Source organism: Myripristis murdjan, chromosome 11 (assembly GCF_902150065.1).
Source record: "Myripristis murdjan chromosome 11, fMyrMur1.1, whole genome shotgun sequence".
Taxonomy (NCBI): domain Eukaryota; kingdom Metazoa; phylum Chordata; class Actinopteri; order Holocentriformes; family Holocentridae; genus Myripristis; species Myripristis murdjan.
Window position 1 is genome coordinate 6,005,041 of NC_043990.1, and position 24,289 is coordinate 6,029,329.

Below are 24,289 nucleotides of genomic sequence, written 5' to 3' on the forward strand. Positions count from 1 at the left end.
CCCCCAAAAAATCAGCCTTTTCTGAATTTCTATTGGCCAGTTCGTGTACAGCCCATTTGTGACTGCTTCCTCTGCTTTCCTGACACACACGCAGACCGGAGGGGAAGTTTGATCAGCCAGACGATTTATCAAATATTGTGAATTGTATTTCTTAAACAGATCAAGATGAAGAAGTTCATGTTGTTGCTCCTCTTCTGTCATGTCGCATCTCCAGGTAAGATCAGCAGATATAAGTAAGACATAAAATAAATAAGATAAAACACAGGACAGAGAAGAAGTTAATAAAATAAAATAAAATAGGGTGAATTCCAGCAGAATAAGGCTTTGCGATGCTCTGTCGATGCTTTAATTCGTAGTCTATCACACTCTTGAGTCACATCATTGAACTTAGAATAATATTTTGCTTTACCAGTCAGTGTGTGTGCGTGTGTGTGCGCGTGTAGGAAAACCCCGAAAAGCACAGAGCAAGGATCTCTATTTTATAGCAGCAGCCTGCCTGGTCAAACGGAGTGAAATGACAGCACTTTAGAGATTAGTTGAAGGATTTTATTCTCAAAGTGAGGAGAACAGTCTACATACATGGGAGTGCCTGTCAGTGTGTGTGAGTGTGTGCAGTTTCTAAGGGAAGAAAAATGGAAATAAATAAATGAACAGTACAAGTAACTAACTCACTAATCTGTCTTTCTAATCACAAACACATTTTTAAAAATCTGCTCTTAAACACATTTCTCCCTGGTGAAAATTTTTTCATCTGTAAAGTCATTCTTTGGATTATAAGGCGCTTCTTCTGTCTTCCCTCTGGTTTTCTGCTTTTCCCTCTTTCTGTTTTTGCTGTTAATGTTTTTGATGTAGAAATAAATGACTGTTGTGCTGTTTTTCTCTCTGTAAGCGGCTCTGCGTCACTAAAATATTAGAGCTTCAGTCTCTTTCTACCAGAGTTTAGTTTTACTTTCGCTTAACAACCTGAATTCCTCAAATCTGCCTAGTAACCAATGACGTTGCAGCCTTTCAGATTTTTCTATTGGCCAGTCGGGTTCTTGTCCCGCCCAGTTGTGACGTGAGGCTCATTAGACAGACTGCGTCCTCTAGTCGAGACACAAGCGGCCAGCGGGGCTGAGAGGAAGGTTTCACCGTTCAGACTCATTGATTTTTGGGAAATTTATTTCTTTCTCAAATCAAGATGAAGAAGTTCATGTTGTTGCTCCTCTTCTGTCATGTCGCATCTCCAGGTAAGATCAGCAGATATAAGTAAGACATAAAATAAATAAGATAAAACACAGGACAGAGAAGAAGTTAATAAAATAAAATAAAATGAAATAGGGTGAATTCCAGCAGAATAAGACTTTGCGATGCCCCGTCGATGCTTTAATTCGTAGTCTATCACACTCTTGAGTCACACCATTGAACTTGGAATAATATTTTGCTTTACCAGTCAGTGTGTGTGCGTGTGCGTGCGCCTGTAGGAAAACCCCGAAAAGCACTGAACAAGGATCTCTATTTTATAGCAGCAGCCTGCCTGGTCAAACGGAGTGAAATGACAGCACTTTAGAGATTAGTCGAAGGATTTTATTCTCAAACAGTCTACATACATGGGAGTGCCTGCCAGTGTGTGTGGCTGTGTGCAGTTTCTAAGGGAAGAAAAATGGAAATAAATCAATGAACAGTACAAGTAACTAACTCACTAATCTGTCTTTCTAATCACAAACACATTTTTAAAAATTTGCTCTTAAAAAAAACAACACATTTCTCCCTGGTGAAAATTTTTTCATCTGTAAGGTCATTCTTTGGATTATAAATCACTTCTTCTGTCTTCCCTCTGGTTTTCTGCTTTTCCCTCTTTCTGTTTTTGCTGTTAATGTTTTTGATGTAGAAATAAATGACTGTTGTGCTGTTTTTCTCTTTGTAAGCGGCTCTGCGTCACTAAAATATTAGAGCTTCAGTCTCTCTTTCTACCAGAGTTTAGTTTTACTTTCACTTAACAACCTGAATTCTTCAAATCTGCCTAGTAACCAATGACGTTGCAGCCTTTCAGATTTTTCTATTGGCCAGTCGGGTTCTTGTCCCGCCCAGTTGTGACGTGAGCCTCATTAGACAGACTGCGTCCTCTAGTCGAGACACAAGCGGCCAGCGGGGCTGAGAGGAAGGTTTCACCGTTCAGACTTATTGATTTTTGTCAAATTTATTTCTTTCTCAAATCAAGATGAAGGAGTTTATTTTGTTGCTCCTCTTCTGTCATGTTGCATCTCCGGGTAAGATCACATTTAAAATTTCTCCTCTAATTTCACATTAAGTTGCTTTAGTAGATCTTCACATGTGACTTTGATAAGACCTGTGTCGGCTAAACCGCGTACATTTTAATATTTCAGATATTTGTTGAATCCAGGCTGGAATGGGTGTGAATTTTAGTCTCTAACGAATAGAAAAGATCTTTAATGTGCACAAGTGGAGATTTGACTTCTGCTGCGCAAGTCCATATGAAATTAGGAAAATGACATAAAATGAAATGAGAGAAAACACGAGACATTAAAGAAGCAGATAAAATATAATAAAAATAAAGGAATGATTAGCTAAATCCTGTCAATTCTTAAAGTTATAGATCGTCATACTTTCGATTCGTGTGACTGAGCTTATTGTAATAGTTTGCGTTTCCAGACTCTCTCTCTGTGTGTGTGTGTGTGTGTGTGTGTGTGTGTGTGTGTGTGTGTGTGTGTGTGTGTTACCAGCACACAGAGCCTGAGTTTTTAACAGTACCAGTGAGCGCCATGTGAGGGCGCTGTGTTCATGTTGCAGCTGAAGCCAAACGCCTTCCCTCTGCGCTCACACTGACTGATCTGACGCTGATCTGCTCAAACTTGTTCTCATCTTTAGCTTTTTCTTTCTTTTCTTTTCTTTTTGTGCTCAGCTGTGTCCTGTTACAGTTTTCTGTTTTCACTAAATGTGTTTTTTGTATCTTGTTGGACTCAGTTCACCTCCTGATTTCTTTTTTAGTAGCTCACTGTTTTAATGTGTAAATCTTTGACTTTCCCAGAAGCGCTTCAGGGGACAGACGCTGTAAATTAACATCTGCTATAAACACCAGGACACTCACACTGATGAGCTACTCTCACAGTGTATCTGTCCATATCAAATAAACCTGAAATACATAAAGAATAATGGTCAGTGTGACTAAAAAATAATATTAAAGGTGGAAGTAACTAATTACATCGTTTTATTTTAATCTTTCATCGTACTTTTAGTATTTTTAATAAAGTTTTGACTCATTCAGCATAAAATCTTTTTGATTTAAATATTACACTTCAGCATTTTAAATCATATCCTTTACAGAGAAAAAAGTATTTTGTCTGTAAGCAACATAAACTGGACAAACTGTAAATTGACATACACAGTGAGCAACAAAGAGAAGTTTATTTTATAATTAAAAAGAAGGAGCTGAAAACAAAAGAAACTAAATTCTCCTTTTCTGAGAAGTGGCTCATTACCTTTTAGGAGCTACATTTCATTTCACTGAAGCAGATTTTTCAACAGTTTCTTTTTTTTTAATATCAACAATGCAGGACAGCAACGTATGTCTCTAATGAATATAAATATAAATATAAGACAAAATTGTGAACAAATAATCACTTCCATTTATTAGATATAAAGATTGATATTTAGATTTGTTGCCAATAAAATGTGATTCATATATTTTAAACAATACTCTGAAGTGGTTCAGATTTCAGGCTAATATAAAGAGAGTGAACTGATGATTGGTATTTTCAGATTTGGATGAAAAAACTCCTGGAATTATTGAAGAGCATTTGAAAAGTTTCACTTTATCTCGAAATATCCAGGTTTAAAAATTATGTGTTTATGATTGAAATTATTTGCAACATCAAGAAAATAAAATCAATTTTGAGGGCAGAATCATCTGTTTTATTTATTTATTTATTAAAATTATATAGGTCATAAATTTCAGGGAGAAAAATATTCTGAAAATGGAATACACTTTTTTTGTGTTGGGGAAAAAAAAATAACACTTCATGTATTTCACATTTAAATCTGAGAATGTGTGAAAAATGACTGCGCTTTTAACAAAATTATTGAAAATTGTCCACAAAACACTAATATGTCGTTATTGTCGTTGTTTGTCTTTAACATGAATATCAATATCAGTATCAGTTTTGATGTTTTTTGCCTGTAGTTGTGGAACAGAAATGATATTTTCTGTTGTTCAGGCAGTTGGTTGTGTTTTATGATGACAAATGTTTCTGGTTGATAAATTGATAAATGTGAGTGACAGTTGTTCTGTGTTTGTCCCACAGTGCTTCACTCCCTGAAGTATTTCTACACGGGATCGTCTCAAGTTCCAAACTTCCCAGAGTTTGTCTCTGTTGGTTTGGTTGATGATGTTGAATTTGATCATTATGACAGCAACACACAGAGAAATGAGCCCAAACAGGACTGGATGGAGAAGGTCACAGCTGATGAAGCTGGTTACTGGGACAGACAAACTCAGATTCTTCAGGGCTCCCAGCAGGTCTTCAAAGGCAACATTGAGACTGTGAAGAAACGCTTCAACCAAACTGGAGGTTTGTTTACGTTTCTCTTTCTGCTGATAAAATGTTTTTTCATCACAAATTGTTGTAAAGTTACAGACATGGAGCTTCACACACACACACACACACACACGCACACACATACCAACACACACAAACACATTTTGTCACACAATTTTGATCTCTCTCTGTTCTCTCTCTCTCTCTCTTTCTCTCACACACACACACATCCTCTGACATGTAATTTTACATACAAACACACGCACGCACGCACGCACACACACACACACACAAACACACACACACGCACACACACACACGGACACACACATACACAGACATACAAACACACATGCACACACACACATATAAACAAACACACATTTTGTCACAACTTTTAACTCTGTTTCTCACTCACATACACACACACACACACACAAACTCATACACACACCCGCACACACAAACACACACACACATTTTGTCACTCATTTTTGATCTCTCTCTGTTGTCTCTCTCTCTCACACACACAGAAATCATCCTGACATGTAATTTTACATACAAACACACACACACACACATACAAACACACACACACAAACAAACACATACGCACACACACACCTTCATCACAATTTCTCTCTCTCACACATCTAAACAAACACACATTTTGTCACACAACTTTTAACTCTGTTTCCCACTCACACACACACACACACAAACACACACACACATTTTGTCACACAATTTTGATCTCTCTCTCTCTCACACACAGAAATCATCCTCTGACATGTAATTTTACATACAAAAACACACACACACACACACACACACACATAGTGGTGGGCGATATGACGATATATATCGTAGGTATGATAGAAAAATGTCTCGCGTCATTTCTCTTCTGTCGTTTCATTTTATCAGTTCAAGCTAATTTTCCCAGTGTCGGCTGATGTGAACGTGTTATTGTTGTCACTGGTCGCCAATATGCACTCAGATTATGACACAAACAAGAATAAAAAATTATTTTCGCAAAGAAGATACCATTCTGTGGACTCTGCGTTTCTGGTTTTGCGACACTACGCTGCTTTACGTTATTCACGTGGTACCACACACACACGGGAACACAACACACAACAACACACACGGGAATACAACACACAACAACACACACGAGAACACAACACACAACAACACACACGGGCAAGCAGAGACATGAAAACATGGAGGAGGAAGAAGGCTTAGAAAATGCATCATTCTCACAGCCGACACCCACAGAGCCCCAGGAGCCCAAATCAAACTTACACCGAGAAGAGGGGGTACGTCTGTGGTTTGGCTACATTTTGGGTTCAAGGCCTCTGACACGGAGCAGAAAACCGTGATGTGCAAACTGTGCCACAAGACCGTCCCCTCGCCTGACGCCAACACAACAAACCTCTTCTGTCGCCTGCAGAAGAAACACGAGAGGGAGCACACACACGTTCAAAAGTTGTGTGTCAACAAAGAAAGAAGTGAAACAGCCGGGCCAAGTCGGGTGAAGAAACGCTGCTACACTCAACAGAAGCTGCAGGGGTCTTCAGCGCGAGGCACACCGTGTGAGAAAAATTCACGACGCCATAAACAACTCAGTGATGGCGTTAGGCGTTTGCTCTGTAAAGGAGCTCTCCTGATTGATCTGGTTGACAAGCCGGTCTTCAGAGAGCTCATGGAACCAGCCGATCCACGGGACAAAACGCCAAGTCCAAATAAGTTAAACAAATAAGTTACAGATTGTAGAAACTTGAAGTGGTGTACTACTAAAATATATATATATATATTTTTTATTGCAGTTGTTTACTTTGTGCACTTGTCATTGTCAAGAAAGCATCATAAAAGTGCACTTTAATTGTTTAATTTGATTATTCTTGGAATTGTCCAGTTACGTTTGATTTTGATACCAGTTATTTAAAATGATTCCAGTACATTTGTGCAAAAATGTGGAGGCTGTGGTTGATCTTCCTCTCTGCCTCTTCTGTTTATTTTATATTGTTGCCCTCCTGTGCAGCCGTCTCATTTGTGACAGTTTTGTTTAACGTCACTTCCAAATAAAGTGAGAAAAGTCAGCAGTTTCTGTAGTAGGATGTTGTAGAGTACGTTTTCAAGTTATTCTATGAAAAACTATAACGTGGTATATCGTGGTCTGTCGTTATCGTGATATAAAATGGTCCATATCGTGATAGAAGATTGTTTTCATATCGCCCACCCCGACACACACACACTCTCACACATAAACACACATTTTGTCACACAACTTTTAACTTTCTGTCTCACGCACAATTTTTCTTTCTCTGTCTCTCTCACACACACGTACACACACACCACACATACACACACACAATCCTCTCAGACAAATTTACTTAGAAACACACACTCTCCGTTTCTGTTACACACACCTCTCTTTTTTTCTCTTTCTCATGCACACACATTTTTTTTTACACACACACACGTCATCACAATTTCTTTCTCTCTTGCTCTCTATCACACACACACACACTCACATTCTTTTTCGCACACATACACAAACACAAACTTTTCTTGATTAATATTTTTAATCTGGATTTTTTTAAAATAGATTTTTCTTGTTTTACTCTAAACAAACTAAAAACAGATGAAACATAATTAAAATCAGTGATTTCTTCATTAAAACAACAAACAGTGAGTGAGGCTGTGTCGACTTGTCAGCGCGCGCGTGTGTGTGTGTGTGTGTGTGTGTGTGTGTGTGTGTGTGTGTGCAGTGACAGCTCTTCATGAAGAAACAACAGCAAGGCTCTCATTACTGCACATAACACTTTATATACATATAAATATCAGCACTGAACAATTCATCAAAACATGATCAAAATCACAATATGGCCAAGTGTCATATCCAAATCACAGGAGCTGCAGTTTGGTGTTAAAGGTCAAATGTGTGACAAAACATTGTTGTAAATAAAGTTTGGACTACAAATCAGATTTCCCAGATGTAAGAAAACATGTCTGTCTGGTACAGATCCCAGAAAAAAAAAATCACATTATCGTCATTTTAATATGTTTTTCTGTTCAAATTAAAATTAGGATGAAAACATATAATCCCCAATAAAATTATTTTTTAAAACATATCAGCCCTAATAAATCAGTATAGATATAAATACAGAAGCTCTTTCATTGAGTTTGTAATGATCAAAAACACACAGTGGACATGTTCAGGGCTTTTATTGTGAAAGGAAGTGGCAGGAGTGACACACACACACACACACACACACACACACACAGCTCATGTAACTGTTAGCAGGTAGCTGGTCCTGTTCAGGATTTGTATTTTTAAACAGAATAAAATTTGTCGTTCTTATATTTTGTATCTAGTTGACAGTGAAAGAGGAAGTTGGCCTCTGGCTCCGCCCCCTCAGCTGTCATCCAGTCATCACATGTTGGTTGGTTTGTTAGCAGACAGTTTTTTTCCTCTGCTCCCTCCTTCCTGTGTCCAGACTGTGTTCACTGAGCCTGAACCTGCTCAGGATCCCACTCGGCTTCTTCTCTCTGACACTCGACTCACTTTCTTCCACTTCATCATCACTTTTCAGGCGCTGAGAGCAAATCTCATTTCCTGTGAGTTTTACTTTCAGTCATTCTGACACGTTTTCAATGATGTGACTGACTGTGGTGTTTGTCACAGCAGTGCTGCTCTGACAGCAGTGTGTGTTAGTGTTTGTCCCAGCAGCAGCCGACACAGGCCGCTCTTTCCTCGGCTCAGTTGTGGTTTGGACAGTTTGGAGGTGAAGTGCCTCTTCAGGACGTGATTTGAAAAACCTTCAGTTCCATCAGTTCCCAGTGAACATCTGCCTCATGGAGCCCTGTGAGCTCTGCTTGGTGTTTTCCTTTGACTTTTCAGAGCCAGTGGACAGACTTCAGCATGTCGGCTCTCTGTTGGCTGCTTTGTCCCTTCTAGTGTAGCTGTGGTGACGAGTGGAGCCCAAACCTCGCCTCAGACAGAGCCGTGGCTGGATTAGACCTTCAAAACGGTCACACCAAACTGGAAATAAAACAGAACTGACTTTTCTTTTTCCTTTTGTGTTGAGTATAAACTCTGGACAAAGCTCTTTAAAGTCAAAGCTCTGCAGATTCTGTTTTTTAATATTTTAACTCCCTGTGATGTTCAGTAACGTCATTAAAACAGTTTGAACACATTTTCACTCAGACGTCAGTGTTAAGATCAGCTGACCGAGATGTAGTGCATGCACACACACACACACACACACAGGCCAGCCTTCGTCCATCAAAAATGTTTTTTTTTCACAGTTTCAGCTTTTTGATATTGAACTTTTATTGCTTCACACACCTGACTGAAACACACACTCAACACACACACACACACACACACACACACACACACACACACGTATGCTAATACTGAGACTACTGGATGTTAAACTAATTTTCCGAGTCAGTGTCTCTGTCTGTCCCATAATAATCAACAACGATTATATCAGTTAATCTCCATTAGATTAGATCATACTGTGTGTGTGTGTGTGTGTGTGTGCGTGCGTGCGTGCGTGCGCACGTGCAAGCGCTGTGTGTGTGCGCTGTGTATGTGTGTGTTCCTGCACACACATGAAGCTGCCTCCTTCAACAGATCTCACTCTGGTTTACTGCAGACTGTCTGTCTCTCTCTCAGGTGTTCACACCTACCAGGTGATGTACGGCTGTGAATGGGACGATGAGACTGGAGCCACTAATGGTTTTAATCAGTATGGTTATGATGGAGAAGATTTTATAGTTTTTGACCTGGAGACAAAGACATGGATCGCTCCAACACCACAGGCTGTCATCACCAAACACAAGTGGAACGGACTGCCAGGTGAAACTGAGGGCAGGAAGCACTACCTCACCCAGATTTGCGTTGATTGGCTGAAGAAGTATGTGGACTATGGGAGGAGCACTCTGCTGAGAAAAGGTAGACTCACCTGACCTGATGTGTGTGATGGTCACAACTATGTTCATATGCCTCTTCTGTTTTTAATATGCAGTAACATTACATTTTTTTGTTTCTTCCTCTCTATCTCTCTGTTTAATCTGTTTCTCCTTTTTTTTCCATCTTCCACTTTCTCCCTTCTATTATTGCTCTCCCCCTCCCTCTGTCTCTCTCTCTCTCTTTCTCTCTCTCTCTCTCTCTCTCTCTCTCTCTCCAGAGCTTCCCTCGGTGTCTCTCCTCCAGAAGACTCCCTCCTCTCCAGTGACCTGCCACGCTTCAGGTTTCTACCCCAACAAAATCATGTTGTCCTGGATGAGAGACGGAGAGGAGGTTCATGAGGACGTGGACCACGGAGAGATCCTCCACAACCACGATGGAACCTTCCAGAAGAGCGTTGACCTGCACGTTTCATCAGTCAAAGCTGAAGACTGGGGGAGGTACAGCTGTGTGTTTCAGCTCTCTGGTGTCGAGAAGGACATCGTCACCAAACTGGACCCAAAAGTGATCAAGACCAACTGGGGCAGGACTGAGATCAAACGTGATGGAGGTGGGAAAGACACGTCTAGTCTACTTGACTTGTAGTTCATGAGTTTTCTTTTGATTGTTCTCTGCTGGATTATTTCTCTCTTTATCATTTTGTTGTCATTTAGTTTAATTCAGTCGTCCAGGGCAATTGAGATTTTATTAGTCATGTTGATGTTTTTACTTTCTCTGGCTTTTAAAAATAATTTACATATGTGTATGTTTTCTCATGCACTGCCGTTTCTATGGACTGTATATGGTTCATATATGTTCCTTCATGGTGGCATAGTTTATTTCTCTGTGGGGACAAATTTGGGTCATATCTTTTTTTTTTTTTTTTTTTTTTTTTACAATGAAACCGTTCAGACAACCAGACAGTTTTTAACTTTGACAGCAGTAAAGGTAACCACAAGTGTTGGTCAGCTCACTAAAACACATTCAACATCTCCTTTTCATATGACATCCTCTCTAAACTTGAAATACTAACAAATAAACATAATCTGATCTGATTTTAGCTCCAGATTCTCCCTCAGAGGTTCCCACTGGTGTTGTTGTTGGAGTTGTTGTTGGCCTGCTGGTCCTGGCGATCTGCATCGCTGGAGTCATGATCTGGAAAAAGAGAAATAATGGTGAGAGAAGAGTTTCTTTCTTTAACACAATTCAGTTTTTAATTGTTAACACACCTGCCTGTGACACTTTGAGTACTGTTTGTGTTCTGTAACCTCCTACCACCTATTTTGTGTGTGGTAATGCATACTCCATGAAATGTAAATCTTCAGAATGCATTTGTCATATCTAGTAATATTGATGCACACAATAGTGAATGTGCTTCTGTTTAAATATAAATTTTAAATTGTTCATAATTGTCTAATACTGTAATTTCTTCTTTGTATTTCAGGGTTTCAAAGAGCGAAAAGTAAGTATTCTGCTCTAGTGACCGATAGTTTTTTTTTTTAATCAGAAGGACAGACACTCATAATCACTCAGCAGTAAGCATTCAATTCATGACCAGTTCTGTTCCTCACTTTGTTCATTTCAAATTAAATCATCTGACTTTGTGTTGTGTTTGTAGCTTCAGACGGTTCGGACGGTTCGGCTTCATCTGTCGAAGCTGCACCTCTTAAGTGAGCACAGTGAGTACCTCATCATGTACCAGACTCCTGAACTGGCAGCTCATTCACAGATATATAAGAATATAGTCTTTCTTTCTTCCCTAAATAATGGATTCCTGTGGTGTGAAAACACACTTCAGACTGGTGGATCACATGAAGTTCATATTTCAAATTCAAACAGCGGTCATGACCAAAGTTTTTATCCTGTTTATGTGGAAAAAGCAGATTGCATCACCGCTTCAGACACAGATCCTAATATCTCATGATAACTGAAAGCAAACAGATGAATATGAATATTATACCAAGCCTGTCTGTTCCTCTGTCCTGACAGGGAGAATCAGTGAAGATAAGACAGATGGTGGATTCCAGGAAGTCATCAAGGCATCAAAAACTATTTTTCTTCCTTAGAGAACATGTGCGCTATTTGATTCAAAAATGCACATTAACTAAACTTGTTTCATTGAAAAATGAAATTTGAGAAAGTTTTAGGACAAAACAAATTAGTTAAAATTGCTTTGATCCACTGGCCAAAAGAAGAAAAGAAAATGTTTCGTATTCAGGCTCTGTCCTTGTCTCTGGACTATAGTGTGATTACTGTCTAATGCAGATTTTCTTCCTTAAATGAGACACAGTCTGAGTTGGCAGAAATATGACTGTACATATAAATCTGTATCAGTAACATCAGCAGAGTAGAGCTGGGCAATATGGACAAAATCAAATATCACTTTTTTAAATACTTCATTATGGGATAACTATTGTTGGTTTCACAAAATCTTCACACAATGATATGATCAGGCAGGTCGAGGGCAACAGCTGTAATGCTCTAATAATTTCAGAAAACTACATCCCTTTACTTTAATGAAGTCTAAGTTTGTATGTTTTTTTAATCTGGTGAAGCGGTTTCTGTTGTTCAGTGAGCAAGACTCATCATGTGTTGTGTATAGTTGTTAAAATGAGTAAAGATGAATTTGAATCCAGTTTTTTAAACTGTATTTCCTTGCACAGCGTTACACTTTGCTCTTGTTTTTCTGGAGCTGCTTTTATCTTTTATTTGACTGCTTTATTCTGTGGCTCTGATTTGGTCTCGGTCATTTGGGATTTGATTTGTTTTACCACATTCCAGTTTGGTGTGTGTGTGTGTGTGTGTGTGTGTGTGTGTGTGTGTGTGTGTGTGTGTGTGTGTGTGTGTGTGTGTGTGTGTGTGTGTGTGTGTGGAGAGAGGTTTTGTGAGTGCAGTATGTACAGAATATGGGTTTGATGATTTAATAAAATATTTCTGAAATATTTGTTTCTTTATTTTTGCATCATAGTTTAAGAATAAAATATGCTTCATGTATTCATGTAACGGTAACACAACAATTTAGATAGACAGATAGATGTAGATATATAGCAAGGGTCTGTTAAAACCAAAGCGACCCTGTGGTGTGACGATGAATACACACAAATTTGCTAAACCAAAATCACAGATTATAATAATCTTTTGTTATTTCTCTTGTGTATATTTAGGAGGATAATCAAAAATGTTTCTCCACCAACTTTAAAGTAACACCAAAATTTCCCAGCCAACTTTTGTCCTTCATATTTTGACCAGAGGAGAAAAATGCAAGTTTAAATTGGACTGTTAAAGTGTTGTAAATACTGGCAGATATACAATGTTTGGACACACACACACACAAAAACAGACATACAAACTGTGATCTCTGTCCTGGTGCCAGTAAAGCACACTGAATTAAATTTAGGATTAGACTCTACAGGCAAAAAGAAAGTAAATTAACCTTTTCAAAGTTTTAAAATATTTTGTGATATAACTTTATTTTGAAATTCAGTGAGGGTTTAGTATTCATAAATTATTATTATTATTATTATTATTATTATTTTAAATTTTTGATATGATTCTTGATAAAGCTGGCAGACAAGTGAATTTCATGGTCCAGAGCACCTTCAATGACTCTTGTTTTCAGAGGTGCAACTTTCTGGAGGCGCAGAATAAGAGGCTGGACTGAACTTTACACTGAAGGAAAGTCATCCTGAGGATATGAGACAAAACTGAGGATAAACACAGTCTGCCAGCTCTTCAGGCTAAAGGAGAAAAATCAGGCACGTTGACTGTTTTGTGACCGTGTGTGTGTGTGTGTGTGTGTGTGTGTGTGTGTGTGTGTGTCATGAAACATACACATATCTTGGACATCAGTTTAACATCGGAGGAGAGTGGAAGGAGCAAGTCAACAACATCTTGACAGAGTTCACATCCAGGCTGGACCTGATAGACAACTGTCCACTGCCCCTAACCATGAAGTTAGAAGCCATCAGGCAGGTAGCCCTGTCAAAGGTTCAGCATCTCTTCTCTAATGTTCACATCCCCCGGAATGTACTGTGAAATGAACAACAAGACAGTGAGCCTGGTGCGCAGCTGGCTTGGACTCAATTCACACAGCACCCGCGACATCATCTTTCACCCTCAGTGGGAAGGAGGGCTCGGGGCCCCCAATGTAGAGTGGATCTATAACAGCATGAGAATTTCCTATCTTTTCAGGATGCTCAACAATGATGACGAGGACGTCAGGAGGCTGGCCCGTTCCTCCCTGTTCCTGGACATGAGGAGAAGGAAGGTTCCAGTGGCCACGGGGACAGAGCCACACTTCCTCGGGTTCAAGAGGAAAGCCAGCGGGAAACTGGACACCCATTCCACTGGCTTCAGAGTCTGGTCACACTGGACGGTTTTGAACGACCTCTGTGTCCGAACCGGGGTGTCCCTGGAGTGGGTGCGGTCTGACTCTGGGACTGTCCAGGTCTCAGAGGACTGTATATCTGACCCTCTCACCCAGGTCAGGGCAACAGCCCCTTTTGCTGGATGGAGCCACCTGCTAAAGCCCAACACACACCGGCGGCGTCCGACGCGCGTCAAACAGCCGCCCCCATTATTTTCTATGTGTGTCCGCACACCGGCGGCGGCTAGACGCGCATTGACGCGCCGCGCCGCTACCTTTTACGCCACGGTCCTATTTCCAGCGTCGACGCGCCTGAAAAAGCGTATTTTTTCCCTTGCGGACGTCCATCCCAGCTTCCGTAGCTGCTCTTCTTCTCTACTTCGGTGGCTCTTTCCTGTATTTTAATAAAACTGTCAGTCAAACAGATCTAGTTAACTTTACAAATAAGCGCTCTACTGATTTGAAGGATATATTGCGGTAAACATGTCCGTTATATGCACCGTTTTTTCCTGGTTTTCCATTTTAAACATAACTGAAACTACTGCACTACTTGATCAATAAGCTACTGCCCATCACTGGATATTAAGTTATGGTAGCCTGTCAGACAATGCTGGTTGATTTGTCTTTTTTCCGTGGTATGTAGTTTTTTTCCCCAGTTAACACCGATTGACGTTCTACAGCGCGACGCTTCCAGTTTGTGTTGGGTGCGTCAGGTGACGCGCGTCACCTGACGCACCGCGACGCTACGCTGCCGGTGTGTGTTGGGCTTTACATCTAAGGGGGCTAGGCGCAGTCTCATGGACTTTCATCAACATCTTCAGCAACAACACTGGACTGGACTGAAACTTCAGGGAAAGCTGGCATGCCTTCCCACAGCTGACCACTCTGTTTCTCACTCTTTTCTCAAGAACACCGCACTCGATGATATTGTCATATTCACAGTTAAAAGCAGATTACAGGTTCTTCCGACAAGACTCAACCTCTCTATCTGGTTTTCCTCCACTCAGGCTCCTCATTGCTTGTACCACACCACAGATCAGGTCACCGAAACCATGTCACATATTTTGAATGGCTGCCATGCTTACAGAGGAATGTACATAGCACGTCACGATAGAATAGTGAATCTTATCGTAAAGACATATCACAACACGTCACAGTTTCAGTGAAAATGTACACACATACCCGTGTCAATGCATCCATGTTCCATCTCTGTAATGACCAACATAGCCTTTCACAACTGTCTGCTAATACACCAGATGTTGTCATTGTTGATGAGGAGTCCAGAAAAGTGTTTCTATTAGAGATAGCAATCACCTTTGATTCAAGCCTAGAGGAGGCCTTTATGACGAAGGTCATAAAATACCAACCGATGATAAATACCATCTCAGAGCTCGGCTACAGGTGTAGGCTACTCGTTTTCATTTTTGGCAGCCTTGGACATGTTCACAGATTGGTTGTCAGAGGTCTGTGTTTACTTGGGATGCCCAAGAAGAAAGCTAAAAGGCTCTCCAAGTACTGTTCTGTGTCTGCGATTATTTGCAGCCGCCATATATGGCAGAGACGCTGTTACCTGTACCCGTGACTGATCTGCTTTATAGGCAAAAAACACTGTCCATCATGTGCCTGTGTATCTTAAGTCTGTGCCCTCAGTACTTATGTCCTTGTATATATTGTTACTAATGTGGGCGTAAATAAATGATTAAAATGTGTGTTAATTAGCATTATAACAAACATATAGTGACACCCTGCCAGCTACAGCAAGCAGACACACCTGTGCAGCCTGATGGTGTTTTCATCAGACTGTAACATCTGTCAGAGCAACAAAACATTTGATAGGACAAAAAAAAAAAAAAAAACAAGACACTAGAACAAGGAGGCAGGTCAGCTGACTGACATGTTGAGGAGGAGAAGGAAAGAGGTCAGAGAGCGGTGTAGGAGCTTAACTTTTTACAACTTACACAGATACAGTATTGAACAGCATAAACCTGAGCTGCTCTTGTATCTGACTTCATCTCCTACATCATGTCACACACTGAGGCATCAGCCTGGGCTGTAAGAGACATGAACTGAACTGTTTTGTGTCTCCACATGGACTGTCTTTGTTGTCATGAACCTGCTCAAAACCTGGATGAGAATTTAAAAACGCTCAGAGGTGAAATACATCATCTGTCCAGAGGTGGCGCTGTGACACTGCTGATTCCTCTGTGATGTTACATCCTTGGTTGTGCAGCTGAGCCTGACCTCTGACCTTGCTGTGGAGGCGGGAAGTGAAGAGAGAGTTTCCCTGCAGAGATCAGTCAGATTATTATCAGATTGCTGTCAGATTAAGGTCGCTTTCACACCAGAGCTGTTTGGTCCGCTTTAAACGGAGCAGAGTTCGTTTCCTCGGATAGTCCGGTTCGTTTGGGCAGGTGCGAACACGCATCCGGACTCTGGTGCGGACCAAACAAGCGAACTCTGGTCCGCCAGAAAACGTAGGTCTCGGTTCGGTTCCAAGTGAACCCTGGTGCGGTTCGTATGCAGTGTGAAAGCTCAGCGGACCAAACACTGGACCAAACACAGGAAGTAACGGCATGCTAACTTTAGCTGCTAACCTTAAACGTTGCTGTGACACGCAAGGCGCAACGTTAGTCGACTCGTGTCCGTTATTATGCTGAATGAAAAGTGTCGCACGGTAAAATGTATAGCACTATAAAGACAAGTTAATACATCACCACTGACAGCTCATCTCTTTAAAAAATATTCCCACACTCACCTTCTCTCTGGAATACACATTGCCATAACTCGCAGGACTGTATGCCGTTTTCTCCTCCTCTCGATAAAGTTTTCGCATGATGAGGAGGCTCATCTTGTGAATAGCAGTTACTCTGATGTATTGCTCATTAACTTGGTGCTGCTGGTAGCAATATACCAACAAAAATATTAGAACGGGAAAAAGATGGCTCGCTCCAGTGCCGGCTTTACTAATGTCGCCGACGACTCTACCTATGACGCCGATAAAATCCTGCGGGTATCCCTCCGGTAAACAACCGCTGCCGGCGCCCCTTCGGCCGCTAGCGGCGCCCCTCCAACAGATGGCGCCCTAGGCAAATGCCTATACCGCCTATGTCCAAAGCCGGCTCTGGCTTGCTCCATTCATTTTGTGTAAACAGGAAGTAATACTGATGTCAGATGCCGGCCAGCCCAACAACTCAGCGTAACCAAAGCAAAATGAGCCGCGGAAGTGCATGGGGAGTTGATGCGTCCTCTAATGAGAAGAATAACTTTCCCCTGTATGTTTGTCTTGTAAAGTCCGTTACTCCATTTGCAGTGTGAAACCAAACCAACCGGACCAAATGTGTTACAATGTAACAGAAACACGGAGTTTGGTTCGGACCTTGGTTCGGACTTTCAGGTGTGAAAACGCCCTAAGACTGTGTGCTGGAAGGGGGGAGAGACTAGTGTGGGAAGTCGGAAGCAGACGGGCAGTTGGAGGGATATTCAAAGACTACTTGCTGAACTAAAACTGGGTCTGGTTTGTGGTTTCTGACTTCTTTCTGGTTCAAGGATTTTTTTTTTTTTTTTTTTTTTTTTTTTTTATTTTGACAGTTAACATGGCTGACATTGACATAACTAGACATACATGACATAGTGTTGACAGATACACAGTTTTAAAAGAAACAAAAAGAAAAAAAACAAACAAACAAACAAACAACAAAAACAAAAAAAACAAACAAATAAACAAACAAGAACCAACAACAAAAACAGAAAGAGATAATAAATAACAGTACATGATCGCTTCTGTTGTGATGTGTGTGTGCGTGTGTCTGTGTGTGTGTGTATGTGTGTATGTATTCGGATGGTTAAATGAGATGCCCTTGTATGTATTAATAAAAGAGTGTTACCGATAATAATATTGATAATAATAATATTAACCACAATAAAATAGTACTAACAATAATATTGATTAATAATACTGATTAGTAATTATAATATTAGTAATAATAGTACTAATAGCGATACTAGTTTATATATAATAGTGATAAGTATATTTCAGCAACAAAACCACAAAGGACAGTAGATGAATAAATAGGTATACAAATAGTAATATTAACAATGATAATAAAACGAAACAATACAGGAAAGAAAGAGATTTTACAGTCTCATGCACATGTATGTATGTGTGATATTAATAATAATAAAAATGGAAGTACTTAATAATGTATATTTCTATGATATAAAACGCACATCTATACAATATCCATGGGGCGAGAGGGGGGGCAGGACCAAACCGGGACAGTGCTGAGGCAGGTAGAGGACCCCCCCCCCAGCCCCCAGCAGCGCAGCCAAAGGCCACAGAGGGGGGGGGGGGGGGGGGGGGGGGGGGGGGGGGGGGGCAGGGCGGCTTAGCAGGATCTCCACATCCCATCCATCCTCATTTTATATTCTATATTATAAAAAAAAAAATAAAAAATACATACATGTCCATATATATATCTATCTCTCTCTCTCTCTCTCTCTCTCTCTCTCTCTCTCTCTCTCTATATATATATATATATACACACACATGATTTTTATTTTAAATTTTTATTTATTTATTTATTTATGTATTTTTATTCTTTTATTATTTGGCCAGTTCTTCTATCTCGTCCTACCCTGGACAACCCCCAGACTGTTTCCAGAGGAGGTCTGTCCCCCGAGGAGTGAGATTTTTGTTTGTCTGTACGCTTATCCGTAAATCTTCGTTTTATTTTTGGGATGGAGGGATGTGGGTCTCACGAGGTCCTGCCCTTGCCCGCTCCCCACTGGGGGTGCACACCACTAGAGAGCCAGGCGGGGAGCCGACACCCACCCCCCCAACCTACCCAGTTCAGCCCCAGCCCCCCTCCCGCCACCTGTATATTTAATTATTCACACCCAAATACCTATGCATTTTATGTCATGGTAGAGATATGGAGGAAGATCAAGAATGGGCGAAAACAGAGATTGATATGTAATTGTGAACAAGTTAATAAATAAACAAATAAATAAATAAATAAACAAACAAATTAATAAGCAAATAAATAAAACAAATAGACAAGTGAGCAGTCGGAGGTTGAGAGAGAGTTGAGAATTGTGAGAGGAATCAGCTCTGAATGTATTGTAGGAAGGGGGACCAAGTGTTTTCATAGGATGTGATGTCATTTTTCAAAGTAGCAGTGAGTTTTTCCAGGTTTGAATGATCTGTTAGGAGATTGAGCCAGTGGGATATGGATACCTTTGTTCTGTCTTTCCAGTTCAGTAATATGGTTTTCTTGGCAATGGTTAATGATATTAGTACAAATGATTTGTGCTGTTTGGGTATGTGTAATGAAGAGAGGTCACCAAGTAATGCTATGGTTGGGCTTGTGGGGATGCTGAGGCTGAGCATCTCTGATAGCCTGTTCGTGACCTCCGACCAGAAGTTATGGATAGGTGGGCAGTGCCAAAGGGCGTGGATGTAATTATCTACTGAGGATGGACAGAGAGAACAGGTGTTGATTTGGCTGAAGCCCATGCTTTGGCTGAAGCCCATGGTTCAAGGATAACGAGCTTGGATTACGGACCTTGAGAACAGCTGGCAGGCTTCCCCACTGGGGTGAGCTAGGCTGCTATGCCTCCAGGAGGTAGCCAAAAAGAAATGAAGAAGAGTGGCAGTAAAAGCACCGATAAAGCCCAGAAAAGAGACAGGTCCGCCAATGGTAGTGAGAGTGAAGATTCTCTAGACATAAGGAAAGTGTCGAAAATGGATGACAGTGCTGTATTTAAGTTTATCATTAAATTCAAGGATAGAAGTGACAAGGCCTTGAACCCTCTCAGGCTATCGAATGAGCTAAAAAATAAAATGGGAAAAGGTTTGCTGAATGTGAAAATGCTGTGGAATGGTAACATACTGTACTTGTGGTTTGTAAAAGTGATGCTCAGAGGCAAAATGCCATGAAGGTTTGTCAGCTGCTAGAAAGGCCTATTGAGTGTTTCATACCTGGCCAGGCTCAAAAAGCCAAAGGAGAGATTTATGTAAGCTTTGAGGTATCAGAGAGTGCCTTACTAAAAGAGTTGAAAGGAGCTGAGGCTGAAGAAGTTCATCGGCTCAAGGAATCTGGCACAGCAGTATTGATAACCTTTAGGGGAGACACTGTGCCAGCTAGAATGAGTTTGGGGTACATGAGTTATCCAGTAAGGCAATATGTGCGACCCCCCTCTGCGCTGCTTCAAATGCCAGCGCTTTGGGCATGTGGCAGCAGCCTCCAGAGGAAGCCAAAGATGTGGGAAATGTGGAGGCAATCATGAATTTAAACAATGTCAAAGTGTGGATGTTAAATGTTGTAACTGTGGGGGAAACCGTATGTCCTCCTTCAGAGGGTGCAAACACCATTTAAGGGCTGCTGAAATAGAGAAAGTGAAAATTGAAGGCAAATTTTCATATGCAGAAGCAGTGAAGAAGGTGGGGGGAGCAGGGGAACCTGGTAGACATGTGGCAGCTGCTGCACACTCTGTGATGCCGCCTGGTCGGGAGGCAAGAGGACAAATGGTGGGAACCCAGTCACGTTTTGCTTTCATGGTTGATGTGTTATTGGCTGTTAGGGGTCAAACAAGGAGATCTGATATCATCAGGGTGGTGGTGGAAGCTGGAGAGAGATTCCTGGAGGAGAAATATCTAGGCCCAGAAGAGCTGCACAACCACATGAGGGCAGAGGGCAGAGCAGTATGAGAGGGGAAGGAGAGAAAGAAGGTGTACAGATAGAAGTGAGGAAGGTATGGAAGACGCTTTTGAAGATGATTGTTGAATTATTAATGCCTTTTATCCTACAATGGAATGCACGGAGTCTAATAGCAAATGGCCAAGAATTTAAAAGATTTGTAGATGAATTTAAGAGTCTCCCAGCGATAATATGCGTCCAGGAAACCTGGCTTAAACCACAGCTTGATTATGTGATTCCAGAGTATGAAAGTGTCAGATTTGACAGACATGAGAAATCAGGAGGGGGGTGTGCAACATTTATTCCATCTAATCTGCAATTGCATTAAAGTCTTACCTTAGAATGTGTGGCCATCAGGGTATGGGGGCAACACAGCTGGGTATACATTGTTAACTTCTATAACCCTTGTAAACAGCTAAATGTTACTGAATTAGAGAGCATTATGGAGCAGGTAGGGACCCCAGTTATCTGGGTGGGGGATTTTAATGCACACAATCCTTTATGGGGCAGTTCAGCCAAAGATAATAATGGTTATACAGTGGAAGAACTCATGGACAGGTGGGAGTTAATTTGTTTAAATGATAGTAGACCCACAAGGTTTTATGTTAGGACAGGAAATCTATCTCACATAGACCTAGCATTAGTAACTGGAGATTTGGCAAGAATTGGAGAATGGGACTCCTTGGACTGCTATACAATGGGCAGTGATCATTTTCCGATTCTGTTGAGATTCGGCAAGTCCTTACAAGTAGAGAAGCAGAAAAGTTCAGTACCATAAAGCAGATTGGGAATTGTTCAGGGATAATTGCAATGAAGCCATTGTAAGGGTGAAAGGTGAAGGATCACTTGATGAGTGGAATAACAGTCTGTGTGAAATGATCATGAATAGTACAAGTAAAAGTATTCCAATAAGGAAATGTCAAAAAGGAAAATCAGTGTACCATGGTGGAATAGTGAGTTTACCAAAGCTGTGAGAAATCGAAATTGTGCATATCGAGCACTAAGGAAATATCCAACAGAAAATAGAGCTATTGAATATAAAAGATTAAGGGCAAAAGCACGAAGGGTGATTAAGTCAGCTAAAAAGGAATGTTGGAGGAAATATTGTGGAGGACTGAGTGTGGTAACATCAGTAACTGAAATATGGCGGGCAGTAGGGGAGAGTGGGGTAATTTGTGCCAAGGGGCAAGTAGTGCCACCCCTGTTATCTAGAAAACCATAGAAGAAGTTGGTCATGTGACCACATATTTTTGAAGAGGCATCCATTTCACTCATCCTGCAAAGAAGGGAGACACATGGCTTGAGAGGAAAGCACATTTCAGTTCAAAAAACATTTTTTTGCCCTCCAAAGTAAAATTTCCATGATCAAGGTTTTTTGATTGCTGTGTTTGAACAATTATAGAAAACTTTGAAAACAGTTCACACAGGTTTTAGTACTTTAGTAAGCTACACCATGAGTCTATACAGTTAGCATGATGTTAGCTCAAAACAGCTGGGGGATGCATTTTTTTCAAAATGGTGAGCTTGGGGTAATTTGTGCCAAAGGGCCTTGGGGTAAGTTGTGCCAGTACACAGCTTGTGATTATATACTATATATTACTTTATTGTATTTTATTGTTATTGTATGTTGTCTTCTTACCTTTGATCACTAAAACTATCCAGATTCAGATTCAGATGATTTGCAGGTGCTCATTTTTGAATTTTTATTTTGTTCTGGATATGTGTTCATGTGGTGTTAGGCCTTGTTATAGAAAAGTGGCCTGTGATCTTGTTAAAATAATAAATAAACGTTAAATAAATAATTTTGTATTGAATTTGTTTTGCTTTTATATAGCATTATCATTTGTGAGATTAAAATGATCTGTTTTACTTCAATTATCAATGGCACAATTTACCCCAGTGTATTCTCTCTAATGGCACAATTTACCCCGCACTGGGGGCAAGTTGTGCCACAAAACCACTTTTTTTTTTCGAAAGCTGTATTTCTCAAACAGTTTATATAAGATCCAAAGTGATTGTTCCCAGGGATGCACAACATCTTAAACTATATATGCATGTTTTAGTTGGAGGCATTACTGTAATCCCCTCGCTTTAAAAGCACTTTAAGTAAAAATTGGCACTATTTACCCCACTCTCCCCTACGCCGTATGTCTGGGGTGTATAGGAAATCTGAGATTCCAGTTTTAGAGAATGAGGGAATGTTTGCAATGAGTGATATTGAAAAAGCAAAAGTGTTTGAGAACAAGTTTAAAGCAGTTCATGGTGGTGAAAACATAGGTGAAGAGGGCATAAACAAAAGGAATGAAACATTAAAAAATTACAAATTTGTAATGGAGATGAATGAGGAAAACACAGATGTCTGTAATTTGTATTTTTCTCAAGATGAACTACGTAGAGCAATCGGAAGAGGAAAATCATCAGCTCCTGGAAAGGATGGTATAAGCTATGAGATTGTTCAGAACTTAAATGACTTGGTGCTGGATGAAATATTATCATTAATTAATTGTGTATGGAAAGAGGGGGTTCTCCCTAGTTTGTGGAAATAAGCGGTATTGGTTCCAATTCTAAAACCTGGGAAAGATGCTTCCACAGCTGAATCTTATAGACCTATTGCATTAACTCCAGTGCTTTGTAAAATCATGGAAAGGATGGTTACAGATACATTAGTGTGCAAATTAGAGAAAGCAGGATGGTTCACTAGCACACCAAGCGGCTTTCGGGGAGGAAGAAGTACAATGGATTCTGTGATCTCCCTTGATACTGATGTAGAGAAAGCACTGACTAATAAGGAAGTACTAATGGCAGTTTTTCTAGACACTGAAAAGGCATATGATATGCTGTGGAAAGAGGGTTTGGTTATTGAACTCTATGAGGCTGGAATAAGGGGACGTATGTTAAATTGGGTAAAGAACTTTCTGCAAAACAGGAGAATTCAAGTGAGAATTGGAAGCTCTTTCTCTGAGGGAGCAAACATTGAAAATGGCACTGCACAGGGGAGTGTAATAAGTCCAGTTTTATTTAATATAATGATAAATTATATATTTCAAGATATTGATTCTGGCTTTGGGCTTTCTCTGTTTGCGATCTGGAAAAGAGGAAGAAATGTAAAAATGATTACTCAGCAAATTCAGGGGTCTCTGAATAAAATAGTTGCTTGGGGTGAGGAGTGGGGACTTAAGATGTCTGTGGAAAAGTCAAAATATATAGTCTTTGGTAACAAGAAAGTGGAATGTGGTGGATTTAGAATATATGGACAAACATTAGAAAGAGTGAAAATGTTCAAATTTTTAGGAGTTTATTTTGACGAAAAACTTACTTGGAAAAACCAGATAGATCATGTTGTTAACAAGTGTGAAAAAGTGATTCATGTTATGCGATCTCTGTCAAGCTGCTCTTGGGGTGCGGACAGAGACACCCAAATTTTGATTTATAGAGCAATGATAAGGTCAAGACTTGACTATGGTTGTGTATGTTTTGGATCTGCAGCTAAATCATTGTTAAAGAAACTGGATGTAATACAAGCAAAAGCTCTGAGAGTATGCTGTGGGGCCCTCCGTAGGCTACTACCCCAATCCCAGCTTTACTTGTTGAGATAGGAGAAACACCACTATCACTGAGAAGAGAGAAACTAGGAATGCAGTATGTAGTGAAATTGAAAGGATATCAAGGTGAACATCCAACAAAGTCTGTGATGAACGATGCTTGGGAGTGGGGAGCAGCAAAAGTT

At 40.4% G+C, this 24,289-nt stretch overlaps 1 protein-coding gene across 8 annotated transcripts in view; it reads left to right on the forward strand.

The window, feature by feature from the left end:
* Nucleotides 1-1,080: 1,080 nt before the first annotated feature.
* The window catches only part of LOC115368062 (major histocompatibility complex class I-related gene protein-like), a 141,002-nt gene continuing 117,793 nt past the window's right edge, over nt 1,081-24,289 (forward strand). For 3 of the 8 annotated variants that reach the window (XM_030064033.1, XM_030064032.1, XM_030064031.1), the window contains exons 1-2: nt 1,083-1,229; nt 4,302-4,568. In XM_030064033.1, coding sequence (XP_029919893.1) covers nt 1,181-1,229; nt 4,302-4,568 — 316 coding nt within the window. In that variant the 5' untranslated portion in view covers nt 1,083-1,180. Of the gene's footprint in view, nt 1,230-2,116; nt 2,250-4,301; nt 4,569-9,225; nt 9,505-9,739; nt 10,070-10,559; nt 10,674-10,942; nt 10,961-11,116; nt 11,178-11,487; nt 11,690-24,289 lie in introns of those variants that run through there. The other 5 variants (XM_030064025.1, XM_030064027.1, XM_030064026.1 and 2 more) reach the window with 5 other exon arrangements.